Genomic DNA, 26,846 nt, shown 5'->3' with positions numbered 1-26,846 from the left:
GCTGTTGAAGGACAGGAGTAATAAGGAAGGAAGGGATTCTGGTAATGCCACGAGCAGAAGAAGTCTATGAAGAAGTTTGTATGGTAAGGTTAGATGGAGAGGACAGAATTATAATAATCAATACGAGATGCAACCAGAGCATGTACAAGAATAGCACAACTGTTAGCTATAAGGGATGGGCACAGCTAACAAATACTGCGTAGGTGGAAATAATGCAGAAAGAGCTATATTATTGATGTGTTTCAAAATCTAAGGTGGGAAAGATGACACTTTTGTCACTGTTTATTTAATAAAAACAACTATTTAAAGGCATGTACCTGTCAATCAAACCTGATAATTTTTATTAAAAGACCAACTACTAAATAAACTGAGGGGCTGTTTTCAACATCTATAATAAACTCAAAACCAAAAATTCATTATACTTCTCAAAAACGTGAAGATCTACATATCTGGTGAGGACCATGTGAATGAAAGCACAAGAATAAATTTGGTGATCTTTATTGCACCAGTCTGTTACTAGCAATGGTGGAAGAAGTGCAAAGTGATACAAATACAAATAACTACTGGGAGTGTGTGCATAAGAAATGGGAACAAATCCAGGAAAGATGTGGCACATCTGACCCTTTAGTTGATCCATCTACTCTTCGCTGAAGCTTCATCTGAAATGAGAAACAGTCTCGGTGGAAGGGTGGCTGTCAAGAAGCCATTCATAATGAAGGAAAATAGGGAGGAAAAGCTGGGGTATGCCAATGATATATGCATGCGTTTCTAAAGCTCAGCTCCTCTACCAGACGCTTGGGAGTCCTTCCCTAGGACTGCACTGTTCTTTACAGAGACCTGGAATCTGCTGGATCTATTTGTCCAACTTGGGGTTTACAGCTTCAAACACTCTTATTACCACTGAGACCACTTTGGACTTCACCTTCCACATACGCCAGTTGTTCAGTTTCCTGTACTTCTCTTTATAACCCTCTATTTACTCCTCCTTTCTCCTTCGTACTGAAGTTGCTGTCCGCTGGGATTGTTACGTCTTCTGCTCCTTGTCAAGCATCACTGCGTCTTGCTGATTGGCCGGCAGCTGCTTGTCTATCTGGAATATAACTACAGAAAACTACACAGTTTTGATCTATAACAAGGTATTGCATAATAGATAGATACATAAATATACTTTGATATGATATGCAGGAAAAACACTGGTTAACTGATCAATTTGGCAATAAGCAGAAAGTAATATACTTTATACCTATACAGAGATAAATAAACCATCATAGTGTAAGCACCAGAATAAGAAGCACTAAAAAGTAAATACAAAGATCTCAATTAATTAATTACCACTCTCTAGTGTAACATTTGCATTAATTATTAACCTGTAATAAGAATAAGAATAATAATTAGCGGCATTTGTGCGTCACATGGATAGCAAACTAAAATATTAAAATGGTACAAACTTGACAGAGGGTGGGTTAATGGTAAAATGTGAGCTGAATAGTGTGAATTAAAGGGACTGGAGTGCTGGCTGGTGGTGCCGAGTGACAGCCAGGGGGAGAGAGAGGTCCTCCTCCACCGGAGCAGGAAGCTGCTGCTGGGACTGGCGAGAAGACAGAGGAGGTGCGAAATAACGTCGACATCAGCAGGCAGCGGGGTATCCACCATAATGTAGACCCAACAGTGCGCCACATCTTCCCCACAGTGTGAGCAGATGTCCCGGGTGCAGTAGTGAAAACAAAAGCAGAGCGGGCCGTATTCGTGCACGGTGAAAATGAAGGAGCTGAAGGGCTGCGGTATGCGCTCCTCACTGGGCTTTCTGTCCCGCAGAGAGCTGACTGGGCAGCCGCTCCTGAAGGAGGAATTCCAGAGACGCAGGCTGGCAGGCTGCACCAGCCTCTACAAGAAGGATATGCTCGGACATTTCGGCTGTGTCAACGCCATTGAGTTCTCCAACAACGGCGGGGAATGGCTGGTGTCTGGTAAGTTGTCAAACCCCCCTCTTCTTCCTCTAGCTTGCACTGTTTTAATTTGTTAGCATGCTAACGCTAGCTAGCCAGGCAGTCAGCTGTAACCGTAGCCGATGCTAAGTTAGCCTAGCTTTTCTTGCTGGCCAGTGGGAGTCAAACAGTCAGAGGGGGCAGCAGCAGCAGCAGCCTCGGACCGGTCCCATCTTCTGTCAGTGCAGAAGATGACCCATGTGGCCTCTGAAGTGGACATTTTTCCCTCTCATGAGTCAAATCATGGCGACCTCATGGAAGCTGTTAGTGTCCTGAGAGGATTAAAAACAATCATCTGGCCTAGCGTGACAGCCTGTGGCTTGCCATTTTGAGTCTACAGTTTACATTGCACCGTGGGATTCCAGCATGTTAGCACGAGTCCGCCTTATGACACGCATCTGTTTATCTGCCACAATAAAAAGTAAAAGATGCATGCAATACAAACTTGGCTAGAGTTAATTAGCATGTAAGGTTCTTGCATGAAATGCAAATCACTGGTGTTTTAGCCTTGCTGGTATGCAGGCGGTGATATAGAGACTTGAAGGGAGTTGGGAGACAAATGTATCTCATTGCAATCCTGTGAATTTGGATAAGGAAAATATTGTAACTGGGAAACAGTGGTTCCAGGACAAGCAAGGTCCAGTCATGTTGTTAACGTCACATTCTGGTTTTCTCTGGCAAAATGTGATGAGTGTTAAGTTAAGGGTAAATATGTAGTTCCTGTCTACTTAGTTTAGCACCCCAAACACTTTCTGTTGCAAGTCTCATTCACCCAATCTGTCGCACACACACGCACACAAACACATACATAAATTGATACAACACTGATAAGCACTTTGTTTGGTTTGCTAAACAACATAAATAAAATATTTTTATTTTATCTAGTATTTTTGCTCAAATTTCTGTCACTATTCTGTTACTTGTTGCACTGATTTCACGAAGAGTTTCTTTCCTGAAAGCTCATTTATCTGCAACCCGTAAGAAAGTTTGGTCGTAATGCTGCATCTTTACTTGCAGGTGGAGATGACCGTCGGGTGCTTCTGTGGCACATGGAGAAAGCCATCCACGGCCGCTCCAAGCCTGTGAAGCTGAAGGGGGAGCACCTCTCTAACATCTTCTGTCTGGCCTTTGACAGCACCAACAAAAAAGTCTTCTCTGGTGGTAAGAAAAAGACAAGTACTATCTGATCCCTGCTGGACGTAACTACTCTTTTTAACCTTTGAGCTGCAAGTGTTTGTGGGACATGTAAAGCAAACAGAATTTAAAAAGTATTCAGACAGATAAAATGTTTAATAGGGACTTTGATCTGCAATGTGGAAAAGGCTGAGCTTGATTCATTGCACATGAACAATGTTGAGTATAAATAATAGATGGGGAAAAATTAAATTATCTGCAGGAGTTGCTGAGTTATAATGTTTTGGGTACTGCTTGCTGTTTTCAGTCTGGCTGCTATGCAAAAGAGTCCAGAGACTCTAAAGTGCTGTCAGGCTTTGCTGAGCTATTATTTGAGAATAAAATAACTATAGTATCTAACACACCCTTTAAAAGAAAACTACAGTTGTGGTCAGAAGTTTACATCCAGTCATTATGGGCATGAACTTCATGGTAATTTTGAGCTTTTAATGGTTTCTTTGAACTGTTCTTTACCTCAGTGAAATGATTGTACAGCATACATCTTACACTTACTTAAATCTTTTAATAAGTGGTGCTGAAGGTTCTACAATCACTGATCATGATTGACTACAACTAGTAGTTTGTCTTTGCAGCATAAAAAAGGATTTATTTCACAGCACTCACTGGACTGAACAATACTCAGAGCAATGTTAAAGTCCAAGGAACTCTGTGATAATCTAAGAAGAAGAACTGCAGATTTATACATTGGTAAGGTCTCTTCCAGTCATTTCTAAACAACTGAAGATTCTAATCATCAGTTCAAAAACTGAGCTTTACATCGTCATGGGTGGGTGTCGACTAAGAAAGAAGGCCCTACTCCAAAATGGACTTCTTCACGCTTGAGTGAAATTTCCAGCTGCCCACATGGACAAGCCAAATGCCTTCTACAGAATAATAGCTAGTTATTTTTGGATAATTAAAAATGATGCTTTGAAACCTGTGTAAAGTACACCAGCTCTAAAGCATGATGGTGGTAGCATTATTCTCTGAGGTTGTTTTGCTCCTACTGGTAGTAAATTGCCAAAGTAGATTGAATAATGAAGGAAGGCCACCTCCAAATTCTTCAACTTCACTTCAGATCAACAGCTAGTTGGTTGAAATCTGTGCACAATTGGTTGTTCCAACAGGATAATGATCCATAAACATGCATCAAAACTGGTTATGGAGTAAATTAAACATGCTAACATTAAAGTTCTGGAATAACCATTCCAAGGTGTCTGTGCCAGGAATCCAACCAGTTAAAATGAACTCTACCAATTCTACCAAGGAGAGTGGTTAAATATCCAGCCAGAATTCTACCAAAAGCTTTTTCATGGCTTCAGAAAGCATGTGGTTGAGGTGCAACTCGCACATTTACCAAATATTTTTAGCAGTGTTTGTACATATTTGAGTCTGTATGTATACTTTGACCCTGTGTGGACTGGAGAAAATTCAAATCAGTTTCAAATTTTTGTACCTATTTCTTGCTGGATGATGTATGCTGTACAATCATTCCACCCTGGGAAAAAGAACAGCTCAAAGAAACGACTTAAAGCTCAAAATTACCACGACATTCATGCATGTGACTGTATGTTAACTTCTGTCCACAGCTGTAGCTTGAAGTTTAAAATGTATCCTTTTCCTTCACCTTGTAACCTGCTTTATGTGTTTGTTGTTGAACAGGAAATGATGAACAGGTGATTCTTCACGATGTGGAGAGGTGGGTAAAATGACCCTTGTTACTGTAGTATCAAAATGTTTTGATGAGCTCGTAGCCATCATGAAAAGGTCAGCGATTTAACCGCGCTAGCAAAATGATTAACGCTTGACTGATTGCTGCTCCTGCAGGAGGGAAACTCTGAACGTGTTCCTGCATATCGATGCTGTGTACAGCTTGTCCGTCAGCCCGGTCAATGACAATGTGTTTGCCAGCTCATCTGATGACGGACGGGTGCTTATTTGGGACACTCGCGAACCGCCTCATGGAGGTAAGAGCAGTTGGATTAGATGATGAATAAGTTTCTATAGATCAGTTCGAAATCCCATGCATTTCGCACATTGGACGTTTCAGACACCGATCTCTTATGTTTGCTGTCATGGTTGTAATTGATAAAGCTGCTAATATCCAGTCGCACGGTGTATTTTAAGTGTGTGTGTGTGATAGGTCTTGGTGAGACTTGTTGATATTTTTACAAATGAAGTGGATCATCTTGCATGACGTCTCCATCCTGCTATTTTAGAAGCCTTCCTTGTGACCAAGTTGGCCTGATAATACATTTAGCAACATTGGGCTTCCTTTTCTGCCTGCAGGCTTTTTTTTTCGCCTGCTGTAGTCCAAAAAAATGTTTTTGCGCTCCTCTCATGATGGATCCAATCATAATTTCCACTGTATGCAGAAAGCCCTGTGCTGCTATTTGAATGATTGAGTGTGATTGTTTGAAATGTAACATTCCTTTATTAAAAACTGCTGTGAATATGAAAATCTTCTCTCCCTGTAGAGCCCTTCTGCTTGGCCAGCTACCCCTCAGCCTTCCACAGTGTAATGTTTAACCCCGTGGAGCCCAGATTGCTCGCCACGGCCAATTCCAAGGAGGGTGTTGGATTGTGGGACATCCGCAAGCCGCGCAGGTCAGACATGCTTCTCTTTTCTTTGTCTTTAAGAGATGATTAACTTTTGTTCTTCTCGAAGAATAAATTGACTCAGCAGTGGAAATTATTATGATGTTAAAGCATAAAAATAAGATGGTGTCTGCTTGTATTTTATCCATTATAGTAAGGAGAACCTTTCATGCAGTAAAACTTTTTTTCCTGAAATGGAAAAACCTGAAACTCGCTTTAATAAAAAAAAAAAAAAAAAAAAACCTTTGTGGTTTCACATAAAGCAGTCTAAACCAGAAAATTATTAAGTAACAGATTTACCTGACAATCTCCACCAGATGGCACTGTAACATCACCATTAAACTAACACCTGCTTTTCCTCTTCCAATAGCACAACTGTATGGTGGACCTGAGAGGCCAAACTGACTCAAACTTAAGAAAACACCAGCAAATAAAAAAAGCGCTGCAAAAATATAAAACAAAAGGTTAAAAAAAAATCAGGGACAAAAACTGAAGCGTTTGTGGAAACACAATGACTTGATGAATCAGATCTGGAAGTGACAAGCTACCAGTAAACATAAGTGTCTTAATTCATATAGAATGGATATCAGAGGCTCAAAGAAGCTAATTTTTGCTAAATGGGGCTTAGAAGGCAGTTGATACAAACACATAACATCCTTACAATATATGGTGTAACACTATAGATAAACTTACCTCAAAATATATAAAGCATATTAAGATCTACAGCAATAACATGCAACAAACAGCTATACTATTAATCCAAAATACACCACGTTTCATATAACTGAAGAAAAAGAAATAGTGACATTTATTTTTAGGTATGGGTCCAAACTACACTGTGGTCATTAAGGATGTCGTTGTTTTAACTTGTTTTAATGCTTTGCATCTTATTCTGTTTAATATGAACAAGCACCTAAAAGTAGCCAGTGATCACTGTCGGCCTCACTGGGTTTTTATTACCGCTGTTCATTTGCAGCACGTTTTAAAGCTCAGTTTTTAAACCTTAGGATGTAGCTACAGCACAGGGCTCATTGCTCGCCAGGCACCAGATATTTAAACGGGTCAGAAAAGAATCACTCTGAGGATAACAAAGATTTGAATGGAACAGGAGTTTTATATAGCGAATAATGCTAGCATTCACAACCTGTCTGCATTTTTCAGCACCTTCTGTTTGTGGATAAACTGGCATTAACTCGTGGCTCAAGAGTTGGGAGTTCGCCTTGTAATCGGAAGGTTGCCGGTTTGAGCCCCGGCTTGGACAGTCTTGGTTGTTGTGTCCTTGGGCAAGACACTTCACCCATTGCCTACTGGTGGCGGTCAGAGGGCCCGGTGGCGCCAGTGTCCGGCAGCCTCACCTCTGTCAGCGCGCCTCAGGGTGGCTGTGGCTACAATGTAGCTTGCTATCACCAGTGTGTGAATGTGTGTTTGAATGGGTGGATGACTGGATGTGTAAAGCGCTTTGTGGTCCTTAGGGACTAGTAAAGCGCTATACAAATACAGGCCATTTACCATTTACCATTTAATTATCCATAAACTTGTGCTTTTACAGCATTTTTCTATTTGCTGGTGTGTTTTTTGTTTGTTTGTTTTCAAGTTTCAGTTCTTTTGGGCTCTCAGGGCCACCGTAGGACTCTCCTCCCACTGCAAAACAAAAACAAATGTTTGCACCAATAAAAATGTGTCTGTGAAAACACTGAACTGAATGGCGCTGAGTGTGAGTTTAGACATACTTGGGATTTTAGCGCAGAAATGATGGCCAGTAAAAGTAAACACTGAGTCATTTCTCCCCCACCGGTGTTGGCTCTGCTTCTCTGCAGTGAGGGGGATGTTTAGAGATGCTCCTTAGAAATGTCCTCAGTTCACTATCAAGTTTAAAAATAGCTTCCAGCTGAAAGGTGTTTCATGAAATATTTAATTTACTTAGCCAGAGTAATTTAACAGTCTCCCCTTGGCTAAAGGGCTTACATGCTTTCTAATGATGTCATTTTCATCGAGATTATGATGTACAGTAATGTGCAAAAGTCCTGAGCCACCCTCATTTCTTTATATTTTGCTTCCAAGGAGACAGACTTTCTTATAATTTCTAAAGTGGTTTTTAGCTGTAGATCTCCAGACTTTCTGAAGTTTTTCAAAGTTTTTCTTTTTGGCTGCTTTTTCACTCATTTTCAGTCCAGTCATTGTATGTGACCATTTTCAGAATAATGTTTTCACCCATCTAAAAAAGCACCTAACTCAAGGGATGAATCTTTTTTGTGTACACAGACAACTTTGCAATGTGCCAATTTTCAATTGTATCTTTAACTAGCAGCCTGTCATAAAAACACAGCAGTTGCTCCCATTTGCCAAAGATAACAAAGTTTGAGAGACATAAAAAAGGATTTTTGCACCAACTAGGTGATTTCCAAAGAGCTACTAGCTGAAAACTTTCAATTTGTGTTCATTGTGTCCAGTATGTCCTTAAAAAATAACAGCATGAGACAGTTGGAGGACAAAAGAAGTGACAGCCCTTAAGGAAAAAAACACAGCAGATGAATAACATATGGAAGTTATGTCCTTAAGAAAAAGGAAACCTTTCAGGAAAGACTCTAGACCTGAGACATGTATCTGACCCCCTTCAGCTGATTGATCTTTTTGCTTAAAGCCCCAGTAGACATGGAGTGAGTGAAAGGATGGATGGCAAGAAGCCGTTCTTAATGAAGGGAAATGAGGACAAAAGGCTAAGATCTGCTAAATTACACAAGAACTGGATTGAAAATCTGTGGCAACGGTTCTTATGGAGTGATGGATCCAAGTTTAACTTTTTCTTTTATACAAAAACACACAGTGGAACATTATCAGTCAGTGGCCTTTCCAGAGACTGAACCTCAACATTATTGAAGTTTTGGATCATCTAAAGGCATCCAAACATCCACAGAAGAGCTTTGAGAGCTCTTCCCGAAGGCTATAAAGAATTACAAGAAAGCTTGACTATGAGAGTTCAGGGTGTGTTTAATAAAGGTGTTTATCCCAAATATGGACTTTCAAGCTCATTAGAATTGTACAAATGCAGTTTTTGATTTATGTACTGTATTTTCATGTATATTTGCAAATGTTTGACTAAGTCACTGCACCCATTTCCCATTTTCTTAGCAAAGTATAAAGAATTTACTCAAGTCTTGCACAGAACTGTATGTTTCTCTCGCTGTTTTCTCCTGGGGAGTTCTTTCAAAGGTGCCAAAGTATGTGGAAAAGTATGAAGATCAGTACTTAGAAATTGTGTAATGCTGTTTTAGTAACTTTCACAACATGTTAAAGTTAAACCACAAGAATAAGGCATGCTATTCATCTGTCTGAATAATGACTCATCAGCACTGTTGTTTCTCTTAAATAAATACTTAAATATTTTGGCTCTCATTACTGGAACTACAAGATATTTATTTTGGGATTACTTATGTAGTGAAAATCACCTTGTTTTATCCTCATCTGGTTGCATAAAAAAGCGGTTACGTACATATTCTTGCTGTCTTCTGTGATTGTAGTACTGTGAACAATGAGACGGGTATTATCATTTCTCTCCTCTCGCCCTCTCAGCTCGCTGCTCCGTTATGGAGGCAGTATGTCCCTGCAGAGCGCCATGAGTGTTCGCTTCAACAGCACTGGCACCCAGCTGCTGGCTCTGCGGCGCCGCCTGCCGCCGGTCCTCTACGAGCTGCACTCCCGGCTTCCCAGCTTCCAGTTCGATAACCAGGGCTACTTCAACTCCTGCACCATGAAGAGCTGCTGCTTCGCCGGGGACAAGGATCAGGTCGGCAAACAGATCATATGCGTTTACCAACCCGTGTTTTAAATGATACACAGGACAGCTGATTTTCTCGAGTGGGATTTAGCTCCTAAAACAACAAGCACGTACGAAACATAGAACAGTGATTGTTTTAACTGACTTTGTGGATACCTCAAATGTAATTTAAGGAGTGTATTTGGAGACACAATAAAAATAGAAGAATATATTAGTTCCTTCTGTGAAACTGGGACTTTTGAGTGCTGGAGGAGCACCAGAAGCCCCTGGCCTCAGTCACTGATCCTCCTGTTGGTCCTCTTCAGACATGACATCAGCCTCTAGTCATGTTTATTACGTTAACATTTGCCTTTGGTGTCAGTTAGGCTCAGAAAGGCTTAAAAAAGATCTGAAGGTAGTTCAAAGAGTGCAGAATCGGGTCAGGACAGCACAGTAAGGTTTGAATTTGCTCAGCTGCTGATGGAATGGAATTTCTTTAACACCTACACAGCAGTTGCGAACTTTTCTAGACATTAATTGATGAAGGCACATGTGAGGAGGCAAATTTCCAACCCAGTCAAGTCTGATATCTAACAGTCTTTGACCTGCTAGCTGCTTAATACAAAGACTGTGAATTTTGATTTGCACAGATGTGAGATCAGTGCAGGTAGTTGTCCAATGAAATCACAGCTTGTAAGTGTATTTCTTGTGTCCTGCTTCAACCCCCTCCACTCAGGCAACGCTGTTGCCTAAATTGTTTGATTTTTGACCAGCGAGAATGCATCTGACAGGAACTGTTTCCTGCTCTGTGTCAAAATGCAAGAAGAAAAACAGACTTTGAACAGTCTTCCTGCCTCTTTCTGATATTTTCCAGAGTTCATTAGTGGACTCATTAATTTAGAATTTGCAGAGTTCCAGATAATATTTTAAGATGATTCATTTTTACTGAGCTATTCTCAAAATTTACTGATAAAATCGACCTTTCACTTTATTGGAAAACCATAACATATGCAGTAATAACATGTATTAAATGACCTGCTCGTCAGTTTGTAGCATTTTGCAGGTTCCACCTATGTTTAATTTGTAATCAGGGATGTAACGACTTTCAAATTGTCAGGTGTACATTCACATAATCATGACCTGAGCTGTACTAACCTGTTTGTGCAGCAGCTGTTCTGGGCCTGTTTAATCACAAATCATTTCCCTGTGTTTAATGTTTAGCAGGTTTTCATGAAAACTTACTTGCTGACTTGTTTGACATAAACAAAGCAGAAGGCATCTTGCAAAGGGTTATTATATACACAGTGAGCCATCTGTGTAGCTATTTTTTGCCATAATCAGTTTATCTTTTCTTTTTTTTTTTCCAGGAAAAGCACTGCATCATAATTACATTGATATTTTAAAACTGAGTTTACTGCGCCGCTGAGTATTTTAAGATGCTGTGTGAGTGCAGTTTGAGAATTTCCGAAGCCAAGTAGAATACTCTCGGCTTCTTGTACTAGGTGCACTAATTACATTATGGATGTTGGAGGAAAATGAGAAGAAGTGGTATAAGAAACCAAGCAACTGACAGGATGTGATGGAGGTTTGACCAAATGTAGCAGCTGTAACCGAGTAGCTCTTTTTTTTTCACGCAGGCTCTGCATGTAGTAGAGGATTTTCTCAGAATGGTGTGAGAGCAGAAGAGCTGAGTGGTGACTTGCTGCATGAAGCTGATAGAAAGGAAAGAGGGGAGTTAGTTTTGGGCACAACATTCCTTTCCTGATGTGTCCTCTGGGAACGGGAGGCAAAGCACACAGGTGTTGAGCTAGCAGCTAAACTAATCTCACAGTCTCAGCCTCAGGCATAATTACTTTTCATCCCTGATGATCATTTTATGTAGGATTTCTCTTAGGTGAAGACACAGGACATGGGTTTTCTAAAAGCATGCGTATAATGTTCGAAAAGAACTGTGTAAAAACTGTGGACAGTAAAACCCTGTGAAGAAAAATGCACCGGCGCAGACCGGCAGAATGTTTACAGAAGGAAATTGAAGACATTCATTTAAAGTAATTTGCTGATGAAACACCACAAAAATATTCCACAGTTTGACAGACTGTAAGGAGCAGATGACGATGCCTTAAAGCGAATGTGAATTATTTTATCAGAGAAGAATTTGCCTCCACTTGTAAAATGGGGCTTGAAAGACATTCCCATTAAATAAAAATCTGCTAAAAGAAATACAAAGATGTAGATTTTGTTGTTTTGATTCTTGGTTACCTAAATAGGGTAACATCTGCATCTGCAAAATATGCATTCACTGGCTGCTTTATAAGCTGTTTGATCATGCAAAAATCAGCCAAATCTAATGTCTGCAAGTTAATGCATTTAGGCTTGTAACCATGGTCAAGATGACCTGCTGAAATTTAAACTGATCATCAAAATGGGGAAGAAAGGGTATTTAAGTAACTCTGAACTTGGTGCGGTTGTTGGTGCCAGACTGGTGTGAATACTTCAGAAACTGCTGATGTACTGGGATTTTCCAACACACACATTTTCAGGATTTATAGAGAACGGTCTGAAAAAGAGGAAATATCCAGTGAGCGTCTGTTCTCTGGATGAAAGCGCATTGTTGATGCCATAGGTCAGAGGAGAATGGCCAAACTGCTGAAGGCAACAGTAACTCAGATAACCAGTCATTACAACCAAGGTATGCAGAAGAGCATCTCTGAATCAACATCACATAAAACCTTGAAGCAGACGGCTTACATCAGCAGAAGACCACACTGGTTTTCACTCCTCTCAGCTCAGCACAGGAAACTGAGGATTTAATTCATACTGACTCAACACAATTGGACAAGAGAAGATTGGAGCAATGTTGCCTGGTCTGAGGCTCAATTTCTGCTGTGTCGTTCAGAAGTTAGGGTCAGAATTTGGCATAAACAACATGAAAATATTTTTCCTGCCTTGAATCATCGGTTTAGGCTGGTTGTGAGGATGATTAAATGCCACATCCTACCTGAGTATTGTTGTGGATCACCGTCATTCCTCTATGAAGGTTGTTTCCAGCAGGATAATGTGACTTGTCACAGAGCTGAAATCATCTGAAACAGGTTTTTTGAACATTAGAAAGAGCTCACTCTATACAAATCCCTTTCTTTTTTCTAAAACTCTAAAGCCTGTTTAACATCACCAGGACATGTAATGCAGTGGATATGCAAGCTGTAAATGGGTTTTAACCATTAAGTAATTCTTCTTTCTAGTCTTTCCTTCTTCATGCTGTTTTAAGCCATACGTATAAGAACATAGAGCACCCCCACCCCGACTCTGTCAAAGCCTACCTTAAGCGACAGGTTCAAGTGGAACCATCTGTTCCCAAAATCCAACAACAGTCAAGACGGGCAGCAGGAGCTCTGTTGGGGTCAGACTGCCGTGTCGTGTGAAGGCGGCGTTTGATCGCACATTATGAGACACGGTGTCGCGATAAGATCGGTTGTTTTTGTGCTACGTATTGCCCAACCACCCAAATTCTCCATGGTTCATTTCTCCCAGCATACATACGCATGTGAGCAATTTCCTCTTTTTAGGTGAAATGGAAAGTTTAAGTCATACAAACTGGGGCAGATTGCAATCTAAACATCCTTTTGTTTTTTCCTTTCTCCTTCAGTACATCTTGTCTGGGTCAGACGACTTCAACCTCTACATGTGGAAAATCCCAAAGGATCCAGAAGCAGGTGAGTTATTGGATCTAACTGCACCGATGGCATATTTATGTGACTTTGCGCTGTTATGTTGAGCAGGATTTATTGCATTTTTGACATTTCGGTGCAACAAAAGAAGTGAAATGATTTGATAATCTATATCCCAGTGTGAGATTGTCTTCTGTCTAGTCAGCACATTAAGCCTGACAACGTTTTGCATTTGGAGACATCATCAGGGCAGACTGTGGTTTACCCTCAGCTCATTTGGTTATAATAGACTTTCCAGGCACGAGTAACTACAGAATAACCTGTAGCGAAGCTTCAAGGCAATGTCAAATTAACATTGAATGTTTCCACCTGCTCACACGAACTAAAAACAATTTAGAAATTACTGCTCGATGTAGTCTTACAGTTAAAATGCCTCGAATATAATTACTCCAGGAGGAAAATCCCCAGAAATGCAGCAATCCAAGAATGTGGTATTTGTAGCTCTGTAACACCACCTGCCATATTTATGACTTTCACTTTTCAAGGAGTTACTCACACTCGAAATATGCACACAGAGCCTTTTTGTTTGTCAGGCTAATGGTATATTATAAGCATTAGAACTGCTATATTTCACAGTCTGCATTTTCTGTCTCAGGAGATCAAGAATCAGGCTGAATTGCTGTATAACCGAATGTTTTTCTTCTTTAACGAGTCCCTGTTGTAGTCTTCCATTTCTGTGGCTCTGAACGGATGTGTTTTGTTTGCTGGTAACACGTTAACAAAGCTTTTCTTTTAAGGAGGCCCTGGTCGTGTTGTTAACGGAGCTTTCATGGTCCTGAAGGGTCACCGCTCCATAGTCAACCAAGTCCGCTTCAACCCTCACACATACATGATCTGCTCCTCCGGTGTGGAGAAAGTCATCAAGGTAAGTAAAGGAACCTTTATACTGTTTTTTTTTTCTGACTTTACTAACTGCATATAAGAAATGTTTGCTGCAGACACTAAAACATTCTGACCAGGCTATAAATATAAAATAAAATGGGCAGTTTAACAGGGAATCTCTTGGGATTGACTCGCTCTTTGAGTCCACCTCAAATGGTCATTCGAGGAACTGCAGTTTTTGGTGTCAGCTCCTCTTTCGGGCTTCATGTTGGTACACAGATGTGTCTCTTTCCATTTTCTGCAGCATCAGGGTGACGAGCCGTTAGAGAAATGATCCTGTTAGTGGACTGTCCCAACATCCGAGTCTCAGCATCATCTGTTGTTTGGACAGCAAACGTGCCCTTAAGTGAGACATTGATCTCCAATGACACCACTGAGTAACTGACTGAGCTCTAACGTCCCGCTTGTGCAGTGGGGATTGAAAACGGATGGATTTCCCCGATCACTATTGTTGACTGAAGCAGATGATGTTGGGCAGTGTTCATAAAGTGGGTCATGAAAGATGTGAGAGGTTCTACAGATACAGTATTTCTGAAACCAGAGCCAGACTATATTATGAGATACAACAAGGCTTTCTAAAATCTTTGCAGTTTAAGGCAGCTAAAGGTTGTGTAAGCATTCAAATAAACACGTATTATTGCTAAACCCTTCACTTGAGGGAATCTCTTGGGATTGACTCGCTCTTTGAGTCCACCTCAAATGGTCATTCAAGGAACTGCAGTTTTTGGTGTCAGCTCCTCTTTCGGGCTTCATGTTGGTACACAGATGTGTCTCTTTCCATTTTCTGCAGCATCAGGGTGACGAGCCGTTAGAGAAATGATCCTGTTAAGCTCGATTAAGCTGCAGAATCAGCTAAATATTGTAGTTAAAATTAAGAAAACTGAGGCTTCTCATTAAGTTCTCTCAGTCAGCTGAAGCCATTTGTTTTCATCTGTGTACCACATCGAATCTGGTTGTCTGAAGATAGTGAATCATTTGGTACAGCATGATTTTATAATATTAGAATTAGAGCTGCATTTCTGTATTATCTTATGAGAAAATATGCTGCTCATGTTCTCAGTAAACCCGGCAAGCAGTATTTGAAGTTTGCTTCATGTCTCAAAGTTAATAACACAGCTTTGCCTCATCAGTTTGCCTCTCCCCTTAGAAGCGGTTGTTTTATCCTCTTTGTTTGTGTGTGTAAGTGGTCCACATCCTTGGATGTGTGTTTCTCAAAAAATCCTGAAAGGAGAGAAGATGGGGTTGTAAACATGCAGTACTCTGCAATAATCTTGAGCTACGCCTTATTTCTTTATAATTTGCTTTGAAAATGGTTGCATCATCTTTTTTAAACATGTGCAAACATTCATGGAAACAAACATATCAGGCAAATTAGAAAGTGAAACGGTGAATATTTGGTATGACAACCTTTTATTCTTCAGCACAGTGTGAACTCTCTTTGGCAGCTTTCTTGTAATTTAAGAATCTTCAGGAATAGTTCTCCAGGCTTCTTGAAAGACATTCAGTGCTCTTCTTTGGATGTAAAATGTTTTACATTATTTTTGACACTACCTCCCAACACCACTGTAACCCCAGACAATACAAATGCACATACAATTATTTCAATTTAAAACAGACGTCTCGCTAAGTTGTCTGTTATGTGCAGACCCAATACTGAGTCATCTCTTGAGCTAGGTGCAATATTTCTGCATGAATGATTCAGAGGTCAGTGTTAAGTAGCTTGACAAAAACAAACAAACAAAAAAAATCCTCTCAAAATAGTTGGGTATCAGAGCTGGAGTGAAAAAGCAGGCAAAACCTAGAAAGGCCTTCCAATATCCGGGAAAACTGTAGCGCAGCACCACTTTAAATCTTTCAGGAACATTTGGCTGCTTGGAAGCAAAATATAAAGAAATGAGGAGTGGCTCAAGACTTTTGCACAGTACTGTACTAATGTTAGAAGTTATACCTGTGCATGATAATAAGCAGACTGCTAGCATACAACATAGCCTAGCTGAGCTCTAAACTTTTTGTATTTGTTTATATATTTATATATTATATAAAAATTAAAAACGGCTTCTTCGGTTTAAGAAATTCTGTCATTGATGGTGCCAAAAGCCAGCTTCTCTGTTTTTGTTATTTTGGTTGCACAAACTTGTACGTCACTGCGCTGAGTGGAAGTCGATACAGGTGCAGGTGTTATAACCTGATCCTGGCTCACTCTTCCTACTCCTCACTTTCTCTCTGTCATCTCATATGTTTTTGTGTGGGTTTTTTTTTTTTTTTTTTAACCGCATCTTTCCCTTTTCCTTCCTTCTACTTCACTCACCCACCTTTACCCTTTTATGTTTCTGCCCATCTTAGGTGTGGAGTCCCTACCAGCAGCCTGACAGTCTGGGAGATCTGGAGGGTCGTGTGGAGGACAAATCCCGCAGCCTCTACACTCATGAGGAGTACATCACCCTGGTTCTCAACAGCGGCAGTGGTCTGTCCCACGATTATGTCAGCCAGTCTATCCAGGAGGACCCTCGCATGATGGCTTTCTTCGACTCATTGGTGCGTCGGGAGATTGAGGGCTGGAGCTCAGACTCTGACACTGACCTAAGTGAGGAGGCCATCATGCAGCTCCACGCCCGGGGACGCCGCTCCACACGAACCACACCAACCGCTCCTACTGCTGCCTCCGCTGTGGGTCACCACAGCGACTCTGATAACTCCTCCTCCTCCTCCCTGGCTGGACCTGATGCTTCAGGAGCGGAAGAGCAAGCCGGAGACGAGGGGGAGGAACGACCCAGGAGACGAAGCAGACATCAGCGCCATCAATCTGGTTTCCTGGTGAATGAGGACTCAGACTCCAGCGAATTTTGGCTCGACCCAATGCCCCGGCCTCGATCCCCAAGCCCCAGGGACAACTCCACGATTTCCAGTCCCACCTCCTCTCCCTCGCTTCCCGCTGGAGCCTCTAGCTCCTCCACATCCACTTCCAGTTCCAGCAGCGACGACGAGGAGCGCCGTAGCGCCGTGAGGCGGCGTAACGTCATGAGGCGCAGACGCATGCATGTTGTCTCCAGAGCTGGGGATCGTCCCGAGTCCGTACAAGCTCTCTTTTCCGCCATCGACTCTTGCAGTTACCCATCAATCTCCATCGATGACCTGTCTTCCTCCTCGTCAGGCGAGGAACAAAACGCCCTCGAAATCAAGCCCCGAACCGCCGGCGCCACAGAGGAGGAAAAATGTCTGAGCCCTTCGGACTTTGTGTGTCTGAGCCCAGTAATGTCTCCTGAGAGCCAAGAGAATGAGGAAGGGAGTGACAGGACTGAGCTGGAAAGACATCCAGCTGCATCTCCTCAGTCACTGGATGGATGCAGGACTGAAGGGAGGGCTGCTACAGAGCCAGTTTTAGACAGCTCTGATAGCGGAGAAGCATGTGGCAGCTCACCGGCCGTAGACAGCACCTCCCAGAGCCGATGCACCCCCGGAGTGAACGGGCAGCACCGGACTGTGGCACCAATGGGAGAATACACAACTGAGGGCCCACATGTTGCCTCAGATCCAGAGGAAGAGACTGGCGTTCCACCTGAAGACAAGTGGCCACAGAGAGAAAAAGTCCCCGCACTGAGTGCTCTAAAGCGGACTCACGTGGGATCAGATGAAGCAGAGTCGGCCTCCTCGCCCTCAGAAAAGAAGCTAAAAACATAGTGATGCTTTCTCGCCCTGGAAAGAAACTGTTAAGAGACTTCGTTTGGGAAGTGGGTTTTCTATGCGTTTTTACAACTCAGCTTTTCTCCTTGTTTTTTTTTTGTCATGTGACACACACTAACTGCTTACGAGCAGGAGGCGCTAGGAAGCTAAAAAAAAAAAAAAAAAAATCCCAGTGATTCGTTTTTTGTTTGAGAACAAATCAGTCAGACATTGTCGTCATTCTTCAGGTCGAACCACAGATGACATTAAGAGATGTATAACATAAGCTTAATATTGTTGATAACAGTGAGACGTGTTTAAGTGAGACGCATTTATTTTCATGCATCATCAGTGTTTCTTTCTCAAGCTCTGGTTGTTGCACAAAACTCCACCCTGGATTTGGAGCTCTTCCAACCATAACAACAAAACAGTCTTTTGTAGGACAAAAGCTTGGCGGAATTTTAATTTCTATGATTTCACACTGAGTGTAAATCTGGTTAGGCTTATTCTCATTTTTAAGTGATTCTCGGCTCAGACTGCTTCAGGGGGGCCTGAAGAATTGACTGCCTTCATAGAAATCCTGAGGAGCACCGTTTGTATAAGCTGTGTATTGAAATGATGCTTTCATTGTCTCAACCAGCTGTTCTTGGTCTCATTATGCAGCCCATGGGTACCATTACAAGCCAGCTCGCTTTTGTTTTCTTGCAATTAAAGAATAATTTGTTCTCTAGTGACAAAGCAACAGCGTCTTCCTAAGGCTGACTCGCCGATGGGTGAAACATTTACTCTTTCTGACACACGTCTGTCTGAGGTAATGGAAAACGAGTCATTTTATTGTAGATATGGGCTACTCTACTGCTGTGAGCTTACGGAGTTGCCATGGCAACGCAGCCTCAGCTCTCCCGTGAAAGAAACGTGACCCTGAGCAAACCGTATCAGTCCGAGTAGAATCTTTTATTGACTTAACCAAAAAGCTGCATTTAATCAGGAGAGGGAGTTCAGTCAATTATGATCAGTCTGCTAAGCTGACAAACGCTAATACTGCAGATTTACATGTCAACTTGGTGCTTCAAACCGCAAATACTGCAATTAGTGGACAACCCACTCAACCACCTGAGCTAAAACAACTGCATTAAAGCTGCATTTAACACAGCTAACAACACAAAGTCACCACAAACTCCATGTTTCTTAGCTCTTTCACGTCACATGATCTGTTACTCACTTGGCGCATGGATGCGTTCCGGTATTCTGAATGTTTTAATGGCTTTTCATCCACCTTGACTTAAAAATGTTACAAACTTTAATATAACTGAAATTAGAGAGCGTACAACACATTGACCAATCAAAAGCTTCAGAATAGCTTCGTTGCTTACCTGGCTGGACCTGATGCGTCAGGATGACTGAGAAGCTTAACACACATGTTGCTTACCTTTAAACTTCATTGCATGACTGATCATTGACAATTTATTCTACTTTGACCATGTCTACCTTTGAGTATATTTAAAAGATTGCTTTCCCAGCTGGTCAAAATTTTGACAAACTCTGTGCTAACAGAAAGGTTTGGGGAGTTTTACATCAATAGCTTCCATTGCAGCATAACCCCCCCCCCCCCCCCCCCCCCCCCCGATCTGGCTATATATGAACAGCCAAATTAGGTATATATAATTTTAGTAATTAGACCTTCCTTTTTTATTATTTATAAGACCTAAAATGCCAGCTCAGTCATGGACATGACCAAGATACTTTGTAAAAGCTGCACTGCGATTAATAGCCATTTTGTTTTTGTTCCTGTATCGTCTTTTGAACTAGTTTTGAAATCGTTTCACAGCAGTAGGCTCATTAAGCCTCGTGCTGTTTAGATACCAGCCGGGGAACCGGCATTAGAAAGTTTAAAACAGCCATGTGGGATATTCATTATGGCTTTGGAAGTTTTGTATGGACTTAGATAATTACCACAATATGTTTTTCTGCTCGAAAGAAGATGAGTAATGCGCTTTTCTGCCTTTCAGGCTACCGTGAGGATTCACATTTAGAAACAATTAGATTGTCCTTCTGATACAGGTCGTGGTTTCTGCCACAGCTGTCACCCATCTGGCTTGTATACTTTAGTGCCAAGCTGTTTTTAACATGCCACCAAAATGAGGTAGACAAGAGATGGACTAAGATCCTAAGATTTTCTTGTTTGTTGATTAAGCTCCACCTAATGAATCTTTCCCTAAACACAGTGTCCCCACATTCATATTCTTTATACACAGAAACTCTCCTTTTTTCAAACTCCAAGATTTTTTCACATACAATAAATTATATTGGTGTTCTTTAAGCTGTAATGTAGACATCAATCAGCAGCCCAGGAGGTAAAGCGTAACATTTTTAACCCGATATGAGAAAGTTCTGTATATCCAGCATTGCAGAACAACATTATCATTCATTTAAATAGTCTCGTCACACTCCTGTAGCTCTGTTTTTGGTCTCTACCATCTCCAAAAATGGACTTGGTTGGTGCTAAATGCTTCACTGTGTCCAAAGGCAGCTCCCAGCTGTGTAAGCCAGGTGTTTGGTGCTGAGCAGGAACTTTAAGGTAGATTTTAGAGCTTTTTTTTGCCAGAAATAGACAAAAAGGAGAGTCTATTTTAGCTATACCCAAATATTTTCAGCAGATAGTCACACCACGCCCCCTCTGACTACCACTCAGCTCTTCTAACAGTGTAGCGATTGTCCATGAAGCATCCAACGTCATTATTTTCTGAGGAAACTGGCATCCTGTCTCCGCTTGAACGATGAGACTCTTCTGCCAGGCGAAAGCAGACTAACAGAGGGCTCACCAGCAGCTGTCAAGAAAGATTACAAAAGAAAGCACAACACAAGGCATCGCAGTCTCGGGCTGGTGGTGAAGTGGTAATCTGAGGGTAGGCTTATCGAGCTGCCTGCACAGCTTTCTTGTCAAAATAATTTCCTTTTCTTCTTACTACTGGCTGTCACTTATCTGCAGGAAGTAGACACCCTCGTTTAACCCATGCTTCCCCTCGTACAAGTATTCAAGTTGCGATATTATATGCTTTGGAGCTGTTTCTGTTTTGCTTGGCGTGCGCCTGCTGGGTGCATGTGGCTTAATGATTAATTACAGACTACAGGCACACACGGGGGTTTGCCTGTTTTATGAGCTAATTGTACTGTTTCACACATTGATGTCAATCTAAATTATGTGGACAGTTAAGAAACCTGAAAAAGGTCACACAAAACTCAAGTGTCCTTGGGTGGTCACATTAGGAGGAGAACTGCACTTGTTTGTGAACTCTTTATCTGTATTTGTTCAGGGAAGGTTAACTGGCTCTCTGTTCCCTTTCCTTCCCTCATAGAGGGCCACTCGAGCCAAAGCCTTTGAGGACTTCCACTGGAGCAGGAATGGGTTTAATCACATGTATTGTACTGGCCTGGGAGGAGACACCGTGTCAGTTTAAGTTACATAAAAGTCTTGAAAATCTAATTTTCCCATTAGCCTCCTTGTGGAGTGTTATGCTGTTACACAAAAAATCTTTTTCTGACAGTTTTGGTCGTTTCTGTTGAGGGATTTCTATATTTTCAATTCAATTTTATTTATATAGCGTCAAATCACAGCAACAGTTGCCTCAAGGCGCTTTATATTGTAAGGTATACCCTCCAATAATACATACAAAGAAAAAATACAAAAATCATATGACCCCCTATGAGCAAGCACTTTGGCGACAGTGGGAAGGAAAAACTCCCTTTTAACAGGAAGAAACCTCCCAGCTCAGGGAGGGGCGGCCATCTGCTGCAGCCAGTTGGGGTGAGAGTAGGAAGACAGGATAAAAGACATGCTGTGGAATAGAGACAGAGATTAATAACAAGTGTGATTCAATGCAGAGAGGTTTATTAACACATGTTGATTTAGAAAGGTGACTGAAAAGGAAATATTCAATGCATCTTGCATATTTTGTCTTTCTCATCATTAAGTAAGGATTTAGCAATATCTCCATATATATTTATTGGCAAACTCAGTCCAATTAAAACCAACTAAATTCAGTCTCAATGGCATAATCAGGCTCTTGAATGCTTGAAATATAAGATTTCTTTAGTTCTGACATTACAGGAAATAAACACTTTTTCCCCGGTTTAAATCTGCAAACTGCATTAGCCACTGTTCAAGGTAGCAACTTTCTAATTCATAACATCAATCTAATTGAGCTGCTAACCCATTTTAGATTTTTTCAGATAAGTTACCTAAAAACTTGGCCTATTACAGGCATAATTATCCAAGGACACTGGTCCCGCTTTGTTTAAGAGGCACAGATTTTAAACCATGTTTTTAGGAGCTTTGTATAATCTCGTTTTTTTGATCCTGAGCTTTCAGTTAAAATCAGCTCCTGCAAGCTGCTGCAAATCTGTACGCTAAAAGCACCAACCTTTTGTTTTGGACCGAGTCGTGCTGTTCTCTATCCTGTTCCTGCAGTATGTTTCTTTTGATCCCAGATGGTGTTTTGCCTCCTGATGTTTGACCACAAACCCAAACACATGTACAACTCAATAGGATTATCATGGTTGTGCTGCAGTATCCCATACATGGCTCAGCTTTAACAGCAAGGACAGCTATTTAAGAATTCCCCTCCCGACATGACTGGAATACCTTGGGAACTTGCCAGAGACCAGACTGAGCCAAATGCACCAGCTCTTCACATGACCCGTGTGCCTCAGAAAGCAGGCCCGAGCGTCTTTGCACCACTAACTCTTCAGAAGATATTCTGGGATTCTGCTGAATGTTGACGTCAAGCAGTTGGACCGCACAGAAATTCCCCTTGTCTGCCCACCCAAACTGTGCGGCGTGGAGTGTGCCACCAGAGTAATTATACATATTTCAGCAGTTAATTAGAATGGGTTAACTGATGCGTTTAATAAGCCATCATTTGCAGCACTGAGAGGACGAGCCTCTTTTGTCAGACGGCCAATTAGAGCTCCTGTTGCTGCTCTCTGGGGTGGACTTCTATTAGTTTTGGCTGTATTTTAAAGCATAAAAATAGAAACCTTATTAGCCCTGCTAGCAGTATAGCTATAGAGATGTTGGTCAGTTCACTAGTTTGAAATGGCTCAACAACTTGAAGTGTCCTGATTTATAGGATTCTTATTTAGGAGAATAAAATAAAATACTCCCTCTTTCAAGTCTAAGGTTTTTATATTTCAGGTCATAATAAAAATCGTCTCGTCCTTACCAGATTCTGAAATGATTTAAATCCAACTTCAGATGGACAACACTATACGGCATATTGGATGTTATTGTTTATCAAAGAAAAATTAAGTCAAAATACTGCAGCAGAGTGTGAAAAGTACACCCCACAATGCAACAGCTGGTAAAACCACCTTCAGCAGACTTTGTCAGTCTCTCACATCACTCTCGAGGAATTTTGGCTTCTTTTCAATGTGATTCAGTTCATTGAGGTTCGCAGGCATCTGTTTATACACAGCAGTTTTAAGGTCCCACCACAGCATTTTAATCATGTTGAGGTCTGGACTTTGACTGGCCATTGCAGCACCTTCATTTTTTTTCTTTAGTACTTGAGATCATTGTCGTGTTGCACGACCCAATTTAAGCCAAGCTATAGCTGCCAGACAAATACCCTCATAGAACTCTGTCCTCTATAGCGGAGTTCATGGTCAAGTCGATGACTTCAAGGTGCCCGGGTCATGTGACTGCAAAAAAGCCCAAATTGTCACACCACCACTGCCGTGCTGACAGTTGGTTTGAGGTGTTTGTGCTAATATGCTATGTTTTTGGTTTTCACTAAACATGGTGATGTGCATTATGGACAGAAATCAGTCACATCTGTCTAAAACTTTGTTGCAGAGGTATTGTGGTTTCATCCCTTGCAGCTTTGCAAATCTAAGCAGTGCTGCCATGTTCTTTTTAGACAGATGACACTTTCTCTTGGTAATCCTGTCCAAACAAGCCATACTTGTTCAGTGTTTTTTTAACTGTGCTTTTGTGGAGTTTAGCATTTAACATGCTAACTTAGGCCTGGGGAGTCTGAGATGTAGCTCTTGGATTGGATTTTTTTTGTTTGTTTGGTTTTTTTTGCAGTGTTGCACAGTCTGACCTTGAAATTGGGACATCCACTCCTGTGAAGACTGGTAACCGTCTTGAATGTTTTCCACTTGTTTATATTCTTTTTCACTGTGGAATGGTGGACTTCAAGTTGTTTGGAAATACCTTGAGAACAACACATATCTGGATGCTCCAGACTAGAAAACTGCCAAAACATCTGTGTTTTATAGAGGAGCTCACAATCTCTGAGGAAGTTTATTTGATTGACACAGCGAGGCTGTATTTATCTATTTTAAAACCTGCTAAGGACAAGATGATTTGTTTTATTACGTTGAGAAATGTGAAATCATAGAATTTAAAGAATGTCTACTTTCTTTTTTCCATGAATTTAATTTGATAGCAGCAGCATCCATTAATAACAAATGTCCCCTTAAATGCTCTTTTTCAGGTAGGATTTTTTTCACACTTTAGCTGATTTCATTATCGTTCTCAAAGTTTGGAAAGCTTGTTCATGTTACAAGAGGAGGACATCATAAAACTTGAAAGAGACTGAGAAGCTTGTCATAAGTAATCTCAACTTCCCTTAGGGACAGAATATTTTTTTCCATCATTTTGGCTGCATTGTGTGTCCTGGTACTTGAATTGAAAGCAACCAGAGTTCCTTTTTTTGGTTCACGGTTCATGTCTTATCTGAGAGACTTCTTCAGATATAAAAACTCTCTGACTCCCACCGCCCACTGGAACAAAAACTTGGTTATCATGACCTCGCACTGCTGAGCAGAGAGCGTTTCCTCTTAGGCACGAGGGACAGAAAAGGGACACACAGCACATTAAGAGAGCACTTAAAATATGTGGTTATTAAACTTGGCCTTGGAAAAGATATTAACCAGGGAGAAACAGAACAGCAGGAGGAACAACACTGGCGTTCTTTATGTGGCAGGTTTGTCGGAAAAACTCAAAATTTTGTCCAAACATCACATTCGGCATGCTTCAGACCCAGCAACAGCCTCAGACAAAATCTGGTTCATCCCAAGGACAAAATACACAAACAAGCTAAACAATAAAACATATGCTGTGCAAGAGAGTTTGGGCCTTTACATAGAAACAGCTCCTCAAAGCAAGACTGAGCTTTAAATCTGCACCTAAAGGAGAAAGGACACCATCGCTGAAAAGAGGTGGTGCCCTAGGACACAGAATATCAGCCACCTATAATGCACTCTTGAAATCTCTTTCCCCATCATTTGCACATTGGCTGCTCCTTAGCAAAGCGGAGCCAGTTATGCATTACTAGCAATACAGCTTGATGGCTACTTTCAGCTCCTTCCTTTCCACAAAGGTAGCTTTTTACACTAGATGCCCTTCCAGACACAACCCTAAAGAGAATTTTCATCTGTGGGTGAAACTGAAGTAGATGCCTTTTTGATTGCTAAATGAACACGAGAAGAATATATATGATACCTATTTGGGGGGGGGGGGGGGGGGGGGGGGGGGGGGGGGGGGTGGGGGTGGGGGGTGGGGGGTGAGGGGTCAGGGGGTCAGGGGGTCAGGGGAGGGGGGTTTTGCCTGTGGGCATTGCCCCCCACACCCCCTTTGCCGAGCTTAAAAACTGACATCTTGTGCACGTACGAGCACGCGCGCATGCACTCTCATGTACGCGCTTTCACTCTTCCGAAAAGGGACGCTTCCTGCGGTCCCACTGCGCATGCTCTGTCTCCTCCTAGCAGGGTGTTTTTTTAATTAAAGGTTCATCAACCGCTGTAGGCATTTCGGGCTTTTCACGGTAAATTTACACAAACAGGAATGACTTTGTCTTTTATTCTATAGAAAGACTTTTGTTGTCAGAAAATCAAGCTGAAACGTCAGTGTGTTTTATAAGCAGATTTTCTACAGTTAGTAGCTAGTTAGTTGGCTGTTTCAGACTTTAAGACGCTGTTTATCTCAAGAAATGGTGAATAAGGATGTGGAGAGAGACCAAACTTTTATCCCTTTCATTAAATAACTGCATCCCCCCCAAAAAAACCTTTCACCTAAGAACAGCGCCGTTAGTTCGCATTCATTTTCAGTTAAAATTTAAAATAATTAAAACAAAAATAGGCGAGGGCTTTCCCAGACATTCTTTAAAACACAGATGTGCAACGCATTATTTAATTAGTGTTTATCAGCCGATGCGTTTTAGTTTTCAGTGTGAATATATACAAACAGGAGTTACTTTTGCAATAGTGTTTTACACACTCTAACCGAAATGGTAGATTTTGTGTGTTTTTTAACAACTGCACTTTGGGGAGGGGGATAGTTAAGGCGAATTTGAGGTCTGTGCTTTGGGGTGGGGGAAGAGGCATAAAGGTTTATAAAAGCCAGCAAACTCTATCCTTGAGCCTGACACCCGCACGTTAGTTTGTGTATTCGACCGTAAATTTTTAGAGAAAATACGCATTGAATTTTGATGCAATTTTTAAAACATAGATGTGCAATACATTATTTTAATGTCGTTTATCAAACGCTGTGTGCGTTTTGGTTTTCACTGTGAATGATTTACTTTTGTAAATGCAGGATCACATTTTTTTAATGGTGCTTTTGAGACACTGATCTGAAAGATAAATGCTTTCGGTAGAAGCAGCTTTGCTGGATTTTTTTTTTAACTTGGTGAAACATAGTGCGAAACTTGTAATTTAGTATTTTTACAGGTTTTAACTGTGTGGTCTTTCTGTCTTTCTGGAAAATGTTGGTAAACTTGTGACATGAGAGCATGCACCGTACTCTTCAGACCTGTCAGCTTTGCTCGTTTCATAGATTCTCTGTTGATAAAACTGATAAAACTCTAGATGTAAAATTTTAAGGCTACATATTATTTATCTCGCACTAAGTCTGCTTGGCATATGCTATGTATAAAGGCTCTTTCCAAAAAAGTGTAGAGGCGACTTTAGCGTGATTAATTTATTACAGTGTCAGTTTTCCCTCCTTTGTCTAGCTGGTGCAAGTTTTTTGTTTATTTGTGAAACTGAGCGCGGTTGTGG

General features: G+C 41.3%; 1 protein-coding gene across 1 annotated transcript; it reads left to right on the top strand.

Annotated features, from left to right (window-relative positions):
- Nucleotides 1-1,564: 1,564 nt before the first annotated feature.
- dcaf5 (ddb1 and cul4 associated factor 5) lies at nt 1,565-18,510 on the top strand. The gene is made up of 9 exons (XM_063499288.1): nt 1,565-1,967; nt 3,003-3,146; nt 4,821-4,857; nt 4,986-5,125; nt 5,636-5,765; nt 9,327-9,540; nt 13,157-13,223; nt 13,976-14,103; nt 16,464-18,510. The coding sequence occupies exons 1-9, from the start codon at nt 1,760-1,762 to the stop codon at nt 17,796-17,798; spliced, it is 2,403 nt and encodes an 800-aa protein (XP_063355358.1). The 5' UTR covers nt 1,565-1,759; the 3' UTR covers nt 17,799-18,510.
- The last annotated feature ends 8,336 nt before the right edge of the window (nt 18,511-26,846 follow it).

The sequence above is a fragment of the Pelmatolapia mariae genome, linkage group LG16_19 (genome assembly GCF_036321145.2).
Source record: "Pelmatolapia mariae isolate MD_Pm_ZW linkage group LG16_19, Pm_UMD_F_2, whole genome shotgun sequence".
Lineage (NCBI taxonomy): Eukaryota > Metazoa > Chordata > Actinopteri > Cichliformes > Cichlidae > Pelmatolapia > Pelmatolapia mariae.
This window is presented reverse-complemented; position numbering and strand designations above follow the sequence as displayed.